A 13,206-nucleotide genomic window follows, 5' to 3' on the forward strand; every position below is an offset into this window, starting at 1 on the left:
CCAGTCCTTGTTCTTCGTCAGTACCTCTCCAAGCTATACTCACCCGTGCAAGGACACATATATGGAACTGACTACCAAGCTGCCGCTCAATACTACAATAAGAGAAGTGATGTGTGGCTTCACGTCCTCAGGAAGCTGCTATCAGTGTGCACTCTTGGCGAGGGTCCTGGGTCACTCCAGCAGGCGCGCCTCAGCGCAGCATGCACCTGTGGTCAGACTCGACAGCCGCCTGCAGTAATGGAACACGGACATTCAAAACGTCTCTTGGAAGATGCAGTATGGAGATAAGTCAACATACCCACTTTCGGACACCCCCCACATGCGGACACCCAAAAATGCCTCATTTCCCCCTCATCACCACCACCCTCCTCCAACTTCAACCCATCACAACATTATCCTACCTTATCCAAATGGGCTCATTTTTTCAGCATACCTTCTTTTAGGTATTATGACCCAATATACCGAAGATCAGCTTCAACAGGCTCTTGAGGCTATCAGTCGTGGCCAGGCTATTAAGAGTGCATCTCGCGAGTATGGGATCCCTCGAACAACGATATATCGACGCATGACTGGTGCCCAGTCAAGGGTTATTGCCTTTGCAGATCTCCAGAGGCTTTCCCCTGACCAGGAGGCTAAGCTGGCTGAATGGGTGCGAATCCAGCATGCCCTTGGCCTTGCTCCAACTCATCAGCAGGTGAAGGTATTCGCAGAAAGGATCCTTCATGCTATGGGGGACACAGAGCCTATAGGCAAAGGATGGATCCAAGCCTTCCTCAAGAGAAACCCATCTATCAAGGTCCAGAGAAGTCGCCCTATTGACTCCAGACGTATTAATGGGGCATCTACTGAGGTCATCAGGGAATGGTTCAAACTCCTCGCCATACCAGAGGTCCAGGGCATTAAACCAGCCAATAGATATAACATGGATGAGACTGGTATCCTTGAGGGCCAGGGATCTAATGGGCTGGTGCTGGGCATGTCTGAGACGAAGTCTGTTCGCAAGAAACAGCCTGGATCAAGGGCATGGGTATCCATCATCGAATGCATCTCTGCCCTGGGCCAGAGGCTTCATCCCCTCATTATATACAAGGGCAAGACAGTCCAGCAGCAGTGGTTTCCTCTGGATCTTGGCCCTTATGAAGGATGGCTATTTACAGCAACGGAAAATGGCTGGACAACAGATGCTACTGCAGTTGAATGGCTGCAGAAGGCCTTCATCCCTCAGACTGTCCCTCAGGGCAAGGATAACAAGAAGGAGGCTAGACTATTGATCCTGGATGGGCATGGGAGTCATACAACGACAGACTTTATGTGGTTATGCTATATAAACAACATCCATCTACTATTCTTACCGCCACACACCTCCCATGTCCTCCAGCCACTTGATCAAGCAGTCTTTAGCCCTCTCAAGGCAGCCTATAGGAAGGAGCTTGGATACCTTAGTCAATGGAATGACTCTACTATTGTAGGCAAGAGGAACTTCTTAGGCTGTTATTATAAGGCTGCCCTTGCAGGTATGACGATCAAGAACATCAGAAGTGGTTGGAAATGGACAGGGTTATGGCCTGTCTCTATGGCGAAGCCTCTGATGAGCTCCCTCCTACTCCCAACAACACCAAAGCCATCAGCATCGTCAGATCAGGTCAGCAAAGGGCAGTCTAGAGGCAAGGAAGGCAGGGAAGCTGAAGGATGGGCATCTGCGTCGTCTGCAGTGGTATGGTCGACGCCAAGGAAGATGAAGGACCTGGCTGGCCAACTGAAGCTATTCACAGAGCTGGACAATGACGCCAGTACTCAACGCCTCCTTTTTATGAAGGTGAAAAAAGGCTTCAACGAGAAGGCCTATGAGCTGGCTACTGCCCAGCACAAGCTGGAGCTTCTGCAGGCCCAAGTGACTAATACTACAGTCAGAAAGAGGAAGGCAGTCCAGCTGGATCCTAACACCAAGTTTGCCACTATCTCAGACGTGCAGAAGGCGCAGGTTGAGGCTGGTGAAAAAGAGGATACTGCAGGTGAATCCAGCGAGTCTGATTTACCTAGTGAAGCTGAAGACTGTATTGTAGTGGCATCTAGAAGAGGGCAGTAATTAAGTGAAAATAGTGGTGATGTTGGAGATGGCTTCATTTTTTGGGTGTCCGCATGTGGGGGGTGTCCGAAAGTGGGTATGTTGACTTACATCAATCGTGTGTGCTCGAGAGCTGGGACAATGCCTCTCACAGGCCCGCTCGTGAGATACTTGAGAAGCCTACCTGAGCACAGGCACGTCAGGGTAGTGATAGTAGTGGAGCGCCCGTACCACACTGACATATACCCGGAGGTATTCTCCGCCATATCCTACGACCCGTCTGCATCAGAGCCGACGCCCGCGACGAGTGGCGCGGCCATGCTGTTGTGCCAGTTCGTCCCCAGCGGGTTCGAGCACCTTGAGGCATGGTTTAGGGACGGGTGGGCTCATCTATCATCCGGCGTGGTCTTGCTCAACGTGTGCTACAGACACAAGTTTATAGACTCCGCTGCTCAGCACGAAAAGCTCAAGTTTCAGAGGCTGCTCAGAGGAATCATACTTCATAGCATGGACTCGCCGCAGCAGAAGGGAGTAGTGATCACTATGGGAAACCCTGCAAAGTTACGGTGCTGCAGGTCCTGTCAAACCTCGGGTCCAACAGATCGAAAGTAGTGCTGAAGCACATACCTAACCCAGCAGTGCTGTCGCATAGAGGAGGCAACTCGGCGTCGCGCAGGATCACCAGTGAATACAAAGGTACGCTCAGGTACCTCAGAGAGCTCACACAGCGGCAAGCAGTTAACCCCCCTCTTTTCATCTCAGACTTCTATCTGTGCAGCTCTACAATGTCCAGTGTAGTAAAGGCATTAGACGACCTGGCCGCCCAGCTCATGGGTGTGGTCGAGTGGCTTGACAAACCCGCCACCCTCAAGCCCCAGACTGTAGCTGATCTTCTCAAGGGCGCTGCAGCTAGCCTTACAACGTTCTCACGCGAGATAGTAAAGCTAAACGTTAATGTGGCTATATCTAACTCCCGGGGCCCTCAGGAGGCTGCCCAGCCAGCAGCCTACGGCAACAAAGGCACACGCCTAGAGTTCAGTCGCCGTCCTGCTACCAAAGGTACAGCGTCACAGGTGTCTTTCGGATCCAGAGCTAAGAGTGTGTCCATTCCGATGGGTGGGTTCGCAGACGAAGACACGGACCAGTCACCGTCCACTCCCACTCAGTCTGTGCGCACTGGAGGAGGCGTGAACACTCCCTCGAGCAGCCGCCCTCCCGCCAGTGCTGTCGCGTCCTCTTCCGTAGTCATGGGAGGGTTTGCTGACGAAAGCGACTCTGACGTGCCTGCTCCCATAAGTCCTTCGCCTGCTTCGGTCTCCCCGTCCTACACCGTGCCGGAGGGCCTGCGTCCGTTCATAAGACTAACTGTGAACCTTCTCTAAGGAAGGTTCAACTATGAAGAGACATACTTGGTTATACCTGGCTTTTGTTTGCTTTGCCTTTTGCTTTTTGCTTTACTTATTCGGGCGGGTGCCGACGATGGCCCTGCAATACTTGGATTACTTAGCACAAATGGCAGCATCGCTAAGTTGTTAAAAGAGCCTCGACCTGAGTTTGTCACCTTTTGCTTTGCTGAGTCGACGCAATTACTAGTAGATAGGACGTTTACATTGTGAGAAAGGAACACAATGTCGGCCAACCTTGAGGACTTTATCAACCCGCTGTGGTTCAGCAAGCTGCAGGAGTTGCAGGAACTTGTACTTGCTCTCACGGCTGTAGCAGTTGCAGGTCTGACTTATCTTATCTACAATGCTAGTTGCACCCTGCTTGCATGAGTGACGGAACAATGATTCTGACTATGACAATAGGTTGCGTTTAAGACAGACGTCTCCTACATTAAGGGCCTGCTAGAGATTCCCGGCGCGCTGCCCGTTGTTGGCCACCTGCTCCAGCTTGGCTAGGACTACGCTACTGTGTGCGAGAAATGGTGGCGCTAGTACAGCTAGTCTGTCTACTAGATTAAGCTGGGCAATACGCGCGCCGTCGTGGTTAACTCCTTTGAGGACTGTAAGAAGATGCTCCTCGGAAACTAGAACGCCGTTATTGACAGGCCTACGCTTTACACCTTCCACAGCGTCATCAGTAGCACCTAGGGCTTCACTATTGGCTTGTCTCTATGGGACGAGTTATGCAAGAAGAAGCGAAAGGCTGCAGGTACTGGACTTAAAAGAGCCTCCCTTTGTAACTACTACCCTATATTTAATCTGGAGAGCTACTGCATCCTCTGGGACCTAAAGAAGGACAGCCAGAATGGTCCCCTTGGGATTAGTATGCGGCCTTATATTCAGCAGTTTGCGCTCAATACGACCCTCACCCTGTGCTACGGCATCCGCATGGACGCCGTATACGACGACCTTCTCCGGGAGATTCTGTACGTCGGCTCGGCCATCTCCCTGCTTTGCAGCGCGTCGGAGAACATGCAGGACTACGTACCTATCATGCGCTATTTCCCCAACAACGAGAAGAACAAGCGGTCCAAGGAGCTCCGCGACCGCTGCGACGCCTACCTTAACCTGCTGCTGGACAAGGTCCGCGAAATGATAAAGCTGGGCACCGACAAGCCCTGCATCTCGGCCGCCATCCTCAAGGACGAGGAGACTAAGCTTACAGGTGTCGAGGTCTCGTCCATCTGCCTGTCGCTCGTGTCGGGCGGCTTCGAGAGGATCCCGGGAACATTGACTTCGGCCATCGGATCTCTCAGCACGCCCGAGGGCCAGATCTAGCAGGACCGCGCGTACGAGGACATCAAGCGGTATAGTGCCCGGACATGCGTGATGCCTGGTCCTCGAGCATCTCCGAGGGAAAGGTTCCCTACATCAACGCCATCATCAAGGAGACCGGCCGCTACTATACCGTTAGCGCCATGAGCTTGCCTCGCAAGACCGTCACCGAGGTGAACTGGAACGGGGCCAAGATCCCGGCCAAGACAACGATTCTCATTAACGCCTAAGCCGGAAACTACAGTAAGCCCAGCAGATTCTTCTATGCAATCTCATCCCGTCTTAATTTGAATCTGCGCTGACTAGAGAGAAAAATGACTAGAAGAAGCCGAGACGCTTGTCTGAAAGCTCCGTGACGCCTGCTTAAGGGCGAAAGACCGACACCATGAGCATGACGAGGAGCTACCCGGGTAGAGAGAGGTCGCGTTCCGAGCAGCAAGAAGCCCCTGTGACATAGCTGGGAGCTTGCTCACCATGATGCTGAGTGTGGGAGATGGCACCAGACTGGTTGAAAAGGGCAATTCTGAACTAAAAAGTGTTGGGCTGTATACGCTGTTGGCTGTAGGTAAGGGTGTACCGACCCCAATACAACAGGTAGGTATGGCAAGACAATATAACTAACTTTGAATCCGGATTCAAGCACATACGACCATACCCACTGGAGAACTCGGGATCCCGTCCGCTCTCCCATTGATAAGCCAATGAGGGCCGGATTAGTAGTTGGGTCTCGGTGACGACCATTGAATACCTGGTGTTGTATGTTTTTGATGCTATACCCAACTTTTGTATTGCGTTATTTAGCTCTACAAAAATGGCGTACTCGCTCACCTTTCAAGCGGAGAGATTCGAATAAGACGAGGACGCTGGTAGATTATAGTTGAGTTATAGAACTCTGTATTGACGACTCTATAGTCCCGGGAGGGATGAAGTTAAACGCTGAGGGCCACCGGTTTTAAGAACACATGACAAATAATTAGGCGAGCTGTTGCTGAGATAAACAATTCACAATTGTTCAAGAAGACCTCTAGGGAAGCCGATTTCTATCCTGTAGAGGAAACAGAAACGTTTGAGACGACTAAGGGCTTGCAGGCAGGTAAATTAGCCGGTGACGGGAAGTAAGATGATCCTGCGCCCAATGGACTCACGAGGGGGTAATACTCTACAAGGTTAAGAGCACGCGGGAGTTTATGGATTTTCCCTAATAAACGTGCAGTTTTTTTTATAGGTAATGTAACGTCAACGTTGGTTACCGATAGGTTGAATAGTACTCGTTGATTTTCTGGACTCCAAGCCCACCTCCCATCGCCTCTCATGGAGTCGGGCACAGCCACCCCCAACTGCACAGGAACTCAACACGGCCTCAAATGTTTGATTAACATCAATAAAAGGCTGATATTGCATTGACTTGTAATGTTTACCATTCATTCAGAAAGTTCAACATCACAATGTTTCGATTTCGAAATCCTTCGACCAGATGTTTGGAAGCTACCGTACGTTTTTGGATGACTCGGGCAGAACCCTTTGCAAAGGGGCGGTTCTCTCCCAGTCTGAATGTCAAAAACTGGCGAACTTCTTACCCGTGTGTCTCGTATGCGGTGTTGAGATGGTGATCGCGTCACGCCTTATTTTAATGCAGATCTTCTTGAAGCTTAAAATACTGGTGTCGCTTGAACCCAGACTCTGAATATCAACGTACGCCATGCCATGTCTGCGCTTCGTCGCTGCCCTGGTTGCGAGAGACGGCATCCGACCAACCTTATGGTGTTCCGCGTCCCTAGGCCATCACAAGCATCTATTGCACTGCTTGTGGCTCAGCATCATGCATGTCGCAAAAGGCGCATATGCGTCGTGGCGCCAAGTGATAGCAATAGCACGACTTAGCGGCTACAACACGACTCACAGCCGCTGGCTAAGCCGTGTTCACGTCTTCTCATATTTTAGCCTACGACGAGGGCAATATTTCTATTTCAATATAGGTGCAGCTGACTTTACGTAGCAACGAGCACCGTGGACAGGACCGTCAGAGGACCCAACCACATGCTCACTGCATCTCAGTTACTTTCTCTTTTCCACCCACTAACCATCGCCATATGCCCGTCGTCGTGGTTGGTAGCGTTCGCTGACTAAACTGTCTGCTACGCCTATGATCCGTCAGCCTGCCTGCCCACCTACCCGACTACTTACCTGCCTAAACTGCTGGGGTATACGGGCACGGCGCGTGACCGATACAGGACGGGCTTGGCACGCCTTCAACACTGAGGGTTCTTGCACCTCAACCAACGCCCCATTGTCACGCCACACGCCTCTTGTCGACTCTCAACTCCCACTAAACCCTACATTCCGCAAGCAAGCGAGCTACAGATTATTCAAACGGGTGTAGCTGATCCCGGGACCAAAAATCAGACGTGTCGCAGCCAAGACTATTATTTCGACCATCCAACTCGAGAGCATCGCTCATTGCATCGGCTCGGCTGGCAGCTGCCGGAATGCATGCCTCTAGAGAGCCGATATCAGAATAGCGTCGGCACCCACAAGCAAACCGCTGGCACAAGATGGGTTAGCACTGCCTTACCTCAAATCTGCCCCTTCGCTGCGTCTAGCTTCCTGTAGGTTCCGTAACTAACGGTCCGTCCAGTGTGTTACTCTGTCTACCAAGTACCTACAACCTGCGCCCCGAATTCCAATACCCCCAAGAAAAGGGTCCTAGAGACAGTGGTATGCGTTAGGAGGGAAAATAACCCCCTGAATATAAAGTGTTTTGTATTAGTCCGATTTACTCCAGCCCAAACATGTTCGTCCAATAATCCCAAGCTGACCAAGGCTGGACCCTAAAGGAAACCCACTCTCATTCCATCCAACCATCAAACCGCTAGCCGCAAGCTTCCTCTACACGGGCTTCTCTGTGCTAGAGATCTCCTGCAAGACTACCGGTACAGTTGGATGGCCCACAAGCTCTCCTCATTAAGGGTAATTACCCCGCACCTAATCTATAGTGGGATGGCCCAGACCGGGTCTGCGTAGTCGGCATTTAAGGCGGGTGTTGGCGGCAACGGTTTTAGCAATTGGGTGCGTGCAAATTGAGGCGAGTTACCAGGAGTAGTGTTTAGCCAGTGCTCCTTTCCAACAGATGCGTATAGAGTTGCATATGCCGATGACTGGGCGGTCGAATAGACAGCTCACGCCTGAAGCGGTGGTGATGTCGTTGCGGCGAGCCCTAGAAGAAGTTTTGGTCTAGGTTTGTACCCGCAATCGCCGTTCTCATTCATTCAAATACTAGCAGTGTTCATGCAGCAGCAAGGAATCGTCGCTGTAACTATCGCAGTTATTGGAACATTCCTGGGCTGCATCCTCAAGGGGGCTTCTTCATGTTCCCTGCTCATCCGGACCCGGACTTGGCATTCATGAACTTGGTCCAGCTGGCAGTGCCTATTGACCTCGGCACATTTTTTAAATAATTACCCAAGTAAATGGGAAAAGACGCCAGTGCTAGCTGGCTGAGAACCGGAGGAACAGCGTGCACACGAGTTTTGCTACCCTCGAGTTTTCCTGAGCGTAAGCGCCGATGACAGTTGGGCGAAGGTGCAGAACTCCGGATCTACTACCAAGATATGGGGTAAACCACCCCCAAATACCTCAGGCAGGCATACGACGTTCCGGAATTCCATGCATGGCCGAGTACACTCTGTAGTTTGCCAATATAACGGTTCACAAGCAGAACCAATGAGCTGATGGCTGTTGCCGTGTGCAAACAAGACGATAATAACCTCCTCCGGCGTGAAACTGCATGCGCATCTCAGTGCCATAGGCCATTCCACCCGCCCCCTAGGTGTGGCTCATACCTTATCATATCTTATCTGGTATATGGCGCAACCCTTGACACCATGTCTCTCGGCGGTACTAGAACCAAGCAATCAACACGTCACGATTCAGGCCCCTGGCGCGCGAACCATTTCACAGTAGGGGCCTCCTTTGCTACTTCAAGCCTCGGCGGAAATGTATTTCGCCGAGGTCGTTCCTCACACTGCTTTAAGCCCGTTCAATCTGATAAATAGATCATGACCTTAGTAGCGAGACCTGGCAACATGAGCACCCGATGAAGGATCAGCGCCCTATGAAACGACTGGCCTACCTGAGGTCTAACAATGCCCTCTGGCCCCTCCCTGCTCACGGGTAATGAGCTGTCATTAGAATGGGTGGGCCCGGGTCAAGCCGCCCCTGCAGACTGCCAATCGGATACGATTCCAAACCAGGCATTGGTGCGCCCTGCCAGCCCTGCAGTCGATCAGGGGGAAGCGCAACGATTCCTCATCAATTGCGTTTGGGCATCGGCAACATACTTATAATGCTCCGACAATCCATCCAAGCTTCTCTCTTCCTGCAAGGCTAATCCCTTCTTTCTCCCATTCCCAAGTACCGGCGCATTACGAGAAGCTGCCCGTGCCTTGTCTGCTCGCGTCACTTGCGCACACCATCACCACCGCTGGGCGAGAGCATTGGCAGCGATGGCATGGCGACCATGGGAGAAGTTCAAGGCCGACCATCCCGCCACGGCGGACCGCATGGTCGAACCATGGGCCGCCGTTCGGCCATATCTGCCTCCGGTCAACTTCATCACAGTTCACTACGCCTACTTCATACTGACCGGGCTCATCTTTGCCGGCATCTTTCACGGACTGTCACACCCGGCCAACAGCGTCAGCTTCATCGATAGTCTTTTCCTCGTCATCTCCGCCTTTACTACATCCGGACTCAACACGGTCGATATCAGCAAACTCAGTACCGCCCAGCAGGCTATTCTAGCCTTGATGATGATTCTTGGCAGTCCCGTCTTCGTCTCCATCTTCACCATCTGGCTCCGCGCCCGCGTCTTTGAGAAGCGCTTCGAGGACATCGTCGAGGCCGAACGAAACAGGAGGATCAAGAAGACTGGCACCATAGTTGGCATGGCTGGAGCCATGATTGGTCTTCCTGTCATGTCGTCCTTCAAGGGGTCTAAGCGGAAGCAAAAGAAGGGTAGACACGAGCGGCAGGCCGAGGCAGACGCCTTCCAGCTCACGGGGTCTACATCCCGCGAGAAGGGCCACGACCGGAGCCAAAGCCAGACCACCAATCAAGAGTCTGCACCATCCGGCGGCATGCTGGAGTCCATCGAAGAGGGCCAGAAGCTCGGCGTCTCCACCAGCTCCACCGAGCCGCTCTCGCCCAAGTCGAATGCCACCACCAGGCGGAGGCCTTTCAGTCGTGATGACGGCCGCCAGTACATTTCAGAAAGCTTCGATTTCAAAACGTTCATCCACGAGAACAAGAAGTCAGTCGGCAGGAACGGCCAGTTCTTCGACCTCACGGAGGAACAACGTGAGTACTTGGGTGGCGTCGAATACCGGGCGCTCAAGATTCTCTTTACCATTGTCTGCGTCTACTTCGTCCTCTGGCAGCTCCTTGGGGCCATCACGCTTGGCGCCTGGTCATACGTGCACAGCCAGAGTATAACGGCCGTCAATTCTCAAAACTCCTGGTGGGCTGGCATCTTTCTCGCCATCTCTTCATTCAATAACGCCGGAATGACGCTCCTCGACGCAGGCGTGGCAGCCTTTGACAACGATGCCTTCGTCTTGACCATTGTAACCATCCTTTCCCTGGCTGGAAATGCTGCGTTCCCTGCGTTCCTCAGAGCAACCGTCTATTTCTGCAGCTTGGTTTTGAAGATATCGGTTGATGACGACGAGTACACTGTCTGGAAGGAAGCTTTCGATTTCATCGTGAAGTACCCCCGTCGTCTGTACATGATGATGTTCCCTGCCAAGGCCAATTTTGTTTTTGTCACCATGTTCTCAACCATCGCGATTATGGACTGGGTCTTGTTGTTGGTTCTTAGCATCGGCAACTCTGCTATTGAGGCATACCCGGTTGGAAAGCGTGTCGGGCTGGCCGTCTTTCAGGCACTGAGTAAGTCACCAAGAGTGGTTCCCTTTTTGCCTAGAAATTGACTGACGGCTCTGCCTTCAGGCATCCCTTCCACAGGTTTTGCGGTTGTTCCTGTGTCAAGCCTCTACTTTGACGTTCTGGTCCTGTGGGTCATCGTAATGTACATTTCCGCATATCCGGAGATCATCGTCATGCGAAACTCAAATGTAAGTGGGATCTCTAGTCTAGCTGAGGCACGAGCCTCTTCTCACTGACACGACACGATTCAAGGTGTACGAAGAACGGTCACTAGGAATTTACACCACGGAACCTGGAAAATCCGAGGACCTAGACTCAACTGCCAACCAGTCGACAGATGAGCTCCTGCCAACCTTTGGGCCCCTCCTATCTCAACCGACGTTTGGCCATGCCCTTGGCACAGAGCGAACAGCAATTTCCGCATCAGGCCTGTCACAAGCAAAGTCGGGCATTTCCACCAAGCCCGTCAAGAAACTAGCCGCCATCGGCCGGCGTGGCACCTCCTTCGTGGGCAAGCAGATCCAGAGCAGGATGAACAACTTCCAGGGCGTGGGTGTGACGGCGAGGCCGCGGCTGAAGCGGTCTGCTGCCATCAACTTTGACAACCCGAACGCGCCGCCGGGCTCCGCCTCTACGCCCGAGGGCCACGTGAGCCTCGTGTCGCAGCACCTCCGAGGGCAATTGTCGCACGATATCTGGGCCATCGCCTTTGCGCTATTCTTAATCACACTGATCGAGACGTCCCATTCGATCGCGGACCCGCGCTCCTACAGTGTCTTCAACTTCTTGTTCGAAATCGTGTCGGGATACACCAACATCGGGCTGTCCATAGGCCTGCCGGACCACTCGTTCAGCTTCGCCGGCGGCTGGTACACGGGCTCAAAGTTGGTCATGATCATGATGATGATCCGTGGCAGGCACAGGGGCCTCCAGGTCGCGCTGGACCATGCCGTCAAGCTGCCTGGATGGGACAATGTTAAGAAGCAGAATGAGGACGCTGAGATCAGACGGAGTTTGGGCAAGAGTCGAACTAGTTTAGAGATACGGAATTTTTAAATAGACTTTGCCTGTAGACAAGCAATAGACAAAATAGATTTCCTTTTACACTTAAGACTACTACATTATACTACTTTGTATCTCCTAGTATTACTAGCTATTACTCTAATATCCTATAGTAAATAAGTTATAAGAAATAATTAATTAATAAATAAAATCTAAAAGTATAAGACTATTTATAAATTTTAAAATAGAGGATTAAGGATATTTGAAGTTTATTTCTAAGTAAAGAAATGCAATATACTACTGAGTTTAAGATCTAGTAGAATAATTAATAGGCTGTATATAGGCCTTCTAGATGCGCAGACAAATGCAACTAATAGACTAGCTAGCTTAAGCTAACCTATTGCCTACTGCATTAGAGATAAGGTACTTATTAAATTAGAGGGTATAATGTATACAAAGGGTACTATAGAGGGCATTAAAGATAGGAGATATTAGTTAGTATACTAGCTGCTTAGTAGTAATAAAGGGCCTACTGTAGGCTTTATCTTAAGTAGTAGGCTTTATAGTAGTAGTCACACCAACCACATCCCCTCCCTCTCGCAACAGTTGCTAAAGATCGGAGTCAGGTACGCATGCGAAGTATCCTCCAAGGAGGCCATCGCCGGCCTCGCAGCGTTTATCTCGCAGCGCAAATCTCACCTAGACATATCCTCGTGTCCAACGCCGGCATCCGCCGCGACCCCGTCACCCCCTGCAACGTCACGTCAGCCTCCCTCGCGGAGCTGCAAGACTCAATGTGGTCGCATCAGCACTCTGACTGGGCCGACACCTTCAGCGTCAACACCGCAGCGCACTACTTCCTCTCTGTGGCCTTCATGCCCCTCCTGGCAGCAGCGGCGCAGCAGGACCTAGGGGCCGGGATCAAGGGCAGAAGCGAGGGCAGGGGCGCGGTATTCGTCACGAGTTCGTGCGCGAGCATGCACAATGCGACAAATGTCGACATGTCGAGCTACGCGACGAGCAAGGCGGCGACGGACCACCTCGTGAGGCTGTTGGCAGCCAAGTTTAGGCGGTAGTACATTCGCGTCAACGGCATCAACCCCAGCTGTAACTCAAGTTCCCTCCCCTCCTAGGCCAAAAGCGGCTGGCAACTGACGAACTCTAGTTGCGCTAAGCAAGATGAAACCCGTGGGAGAAGAGGGCAACATGTTTGCCAATCTCTTCAACCAAGTCCCCGCCAAAAGGGCAGGCAACAAGGAAGACATTGCAGGTGCAGTGCTCTATCTTGCAAGTTGCGCCAGGGTAAGTTTATCATCTTCTATAGTAACATGCAAAACGTAGCTTACTCTTAAGGCATGCAGACTTACATTAACAGCATTAATCTATGTATAGATAGAGGGCCTATCTTAGTAGCAAACAGACAGACGTATACCTAGCTATCATCCAAGGAGGCATGCAAACTTCTCAGTCATGCAA

At 51.7% G+C, this 13,206-nt stretch overlaps 4 protein-coding genes across 4 annotated transcripts; all 4 read left to right on the forward strand.

Moving 5' to 3' along the window:
• Positions 1–2,850: 2,850 nt before the first annotated feature.
• On the forward strand, positions 2,851–3,447 carry CH63R_14609 (uncharacterized protein; the record flags this gene model as incomplete). The annotated part of the gene is made up of 1 exon (XM_018309583.1): positions 2,851–3,447. One exon carries the CDS (start codon positions 2,851–2,853, stop codon positions 3,445–3,447), a length of 597 nt encoding a protein of 198 aa, XP_018150555.1.
• An 888-nt stretch (positions 3,448–4,335) lies between these two features.
• CH63R_14610 (Cytochrome P450) lies at positions 4,336–4,788 on the forward strand (the record flags this gene model as incomplete). The annotated part of the gene is made up of 1 exon (XM_018309584.1): positions 4,336–4,788. One exon carries the CDS (start codon positions 4,336–4,338, stop codon positions 4,786–4,788), a length of 453 nt encoding a protein of 150 aa, XP_018150556.1.
• A 44-nt stretch (positions 4,789–4,832) lies between these two features.
• Positions 4,833–5,015, forward strand: CH63R_14611 (cytochrome P450; the record flags this gene model as incomplete). Its single annotated transcript, XM_018309585.1, has 1 exon — positions 4,833–5,015. One exon carries the CDS (start codon positions 4,833–4,835, stop codon positions 5,013–5,015), a length of 183 nt encoding a protein of 60 aa, XP_018150557.1.
• Positions 5,016–9,287: 4,272 nt separating this feature from the next.
• Positions 9,288–12,806, forward strand: CH63R_14612 (Potassium transport protein 1; the record flags this gene model as incomplete). Its single annotated transcript, XM_018309586.1, has 5 exons — positions 9,288–10,731; positions 10,807–10,916; positions 10,981–11,703; positions 12,382–12,404; positions 12,434–12,806. 5 exons carry the CDS (start codon positions 9,288–9,290, stop codon positions 12,804–12,806), a joined length of 2,673 nt encoding a protein of 890 aa, XP_018150558.1.
• Positions 12,807–13,206: the final 400 nt, after the last annotated feature.

Source organism: Colletotrichum higginsianum, chromosome 12, assembly GCF_001672515.1.
Source record: "Colletotrichum higginsianum IMI 349063 chromosome 12, whole genome shotgun sequence".
Taxonomy (NCBI): domain Eukaryota; kingdom Fungi; phylum Ascomycota; class Sordariomycetes; order Glomerellales; family Glomerellaceae; genus Colletotrichum; species Colletotrichum higginsianum.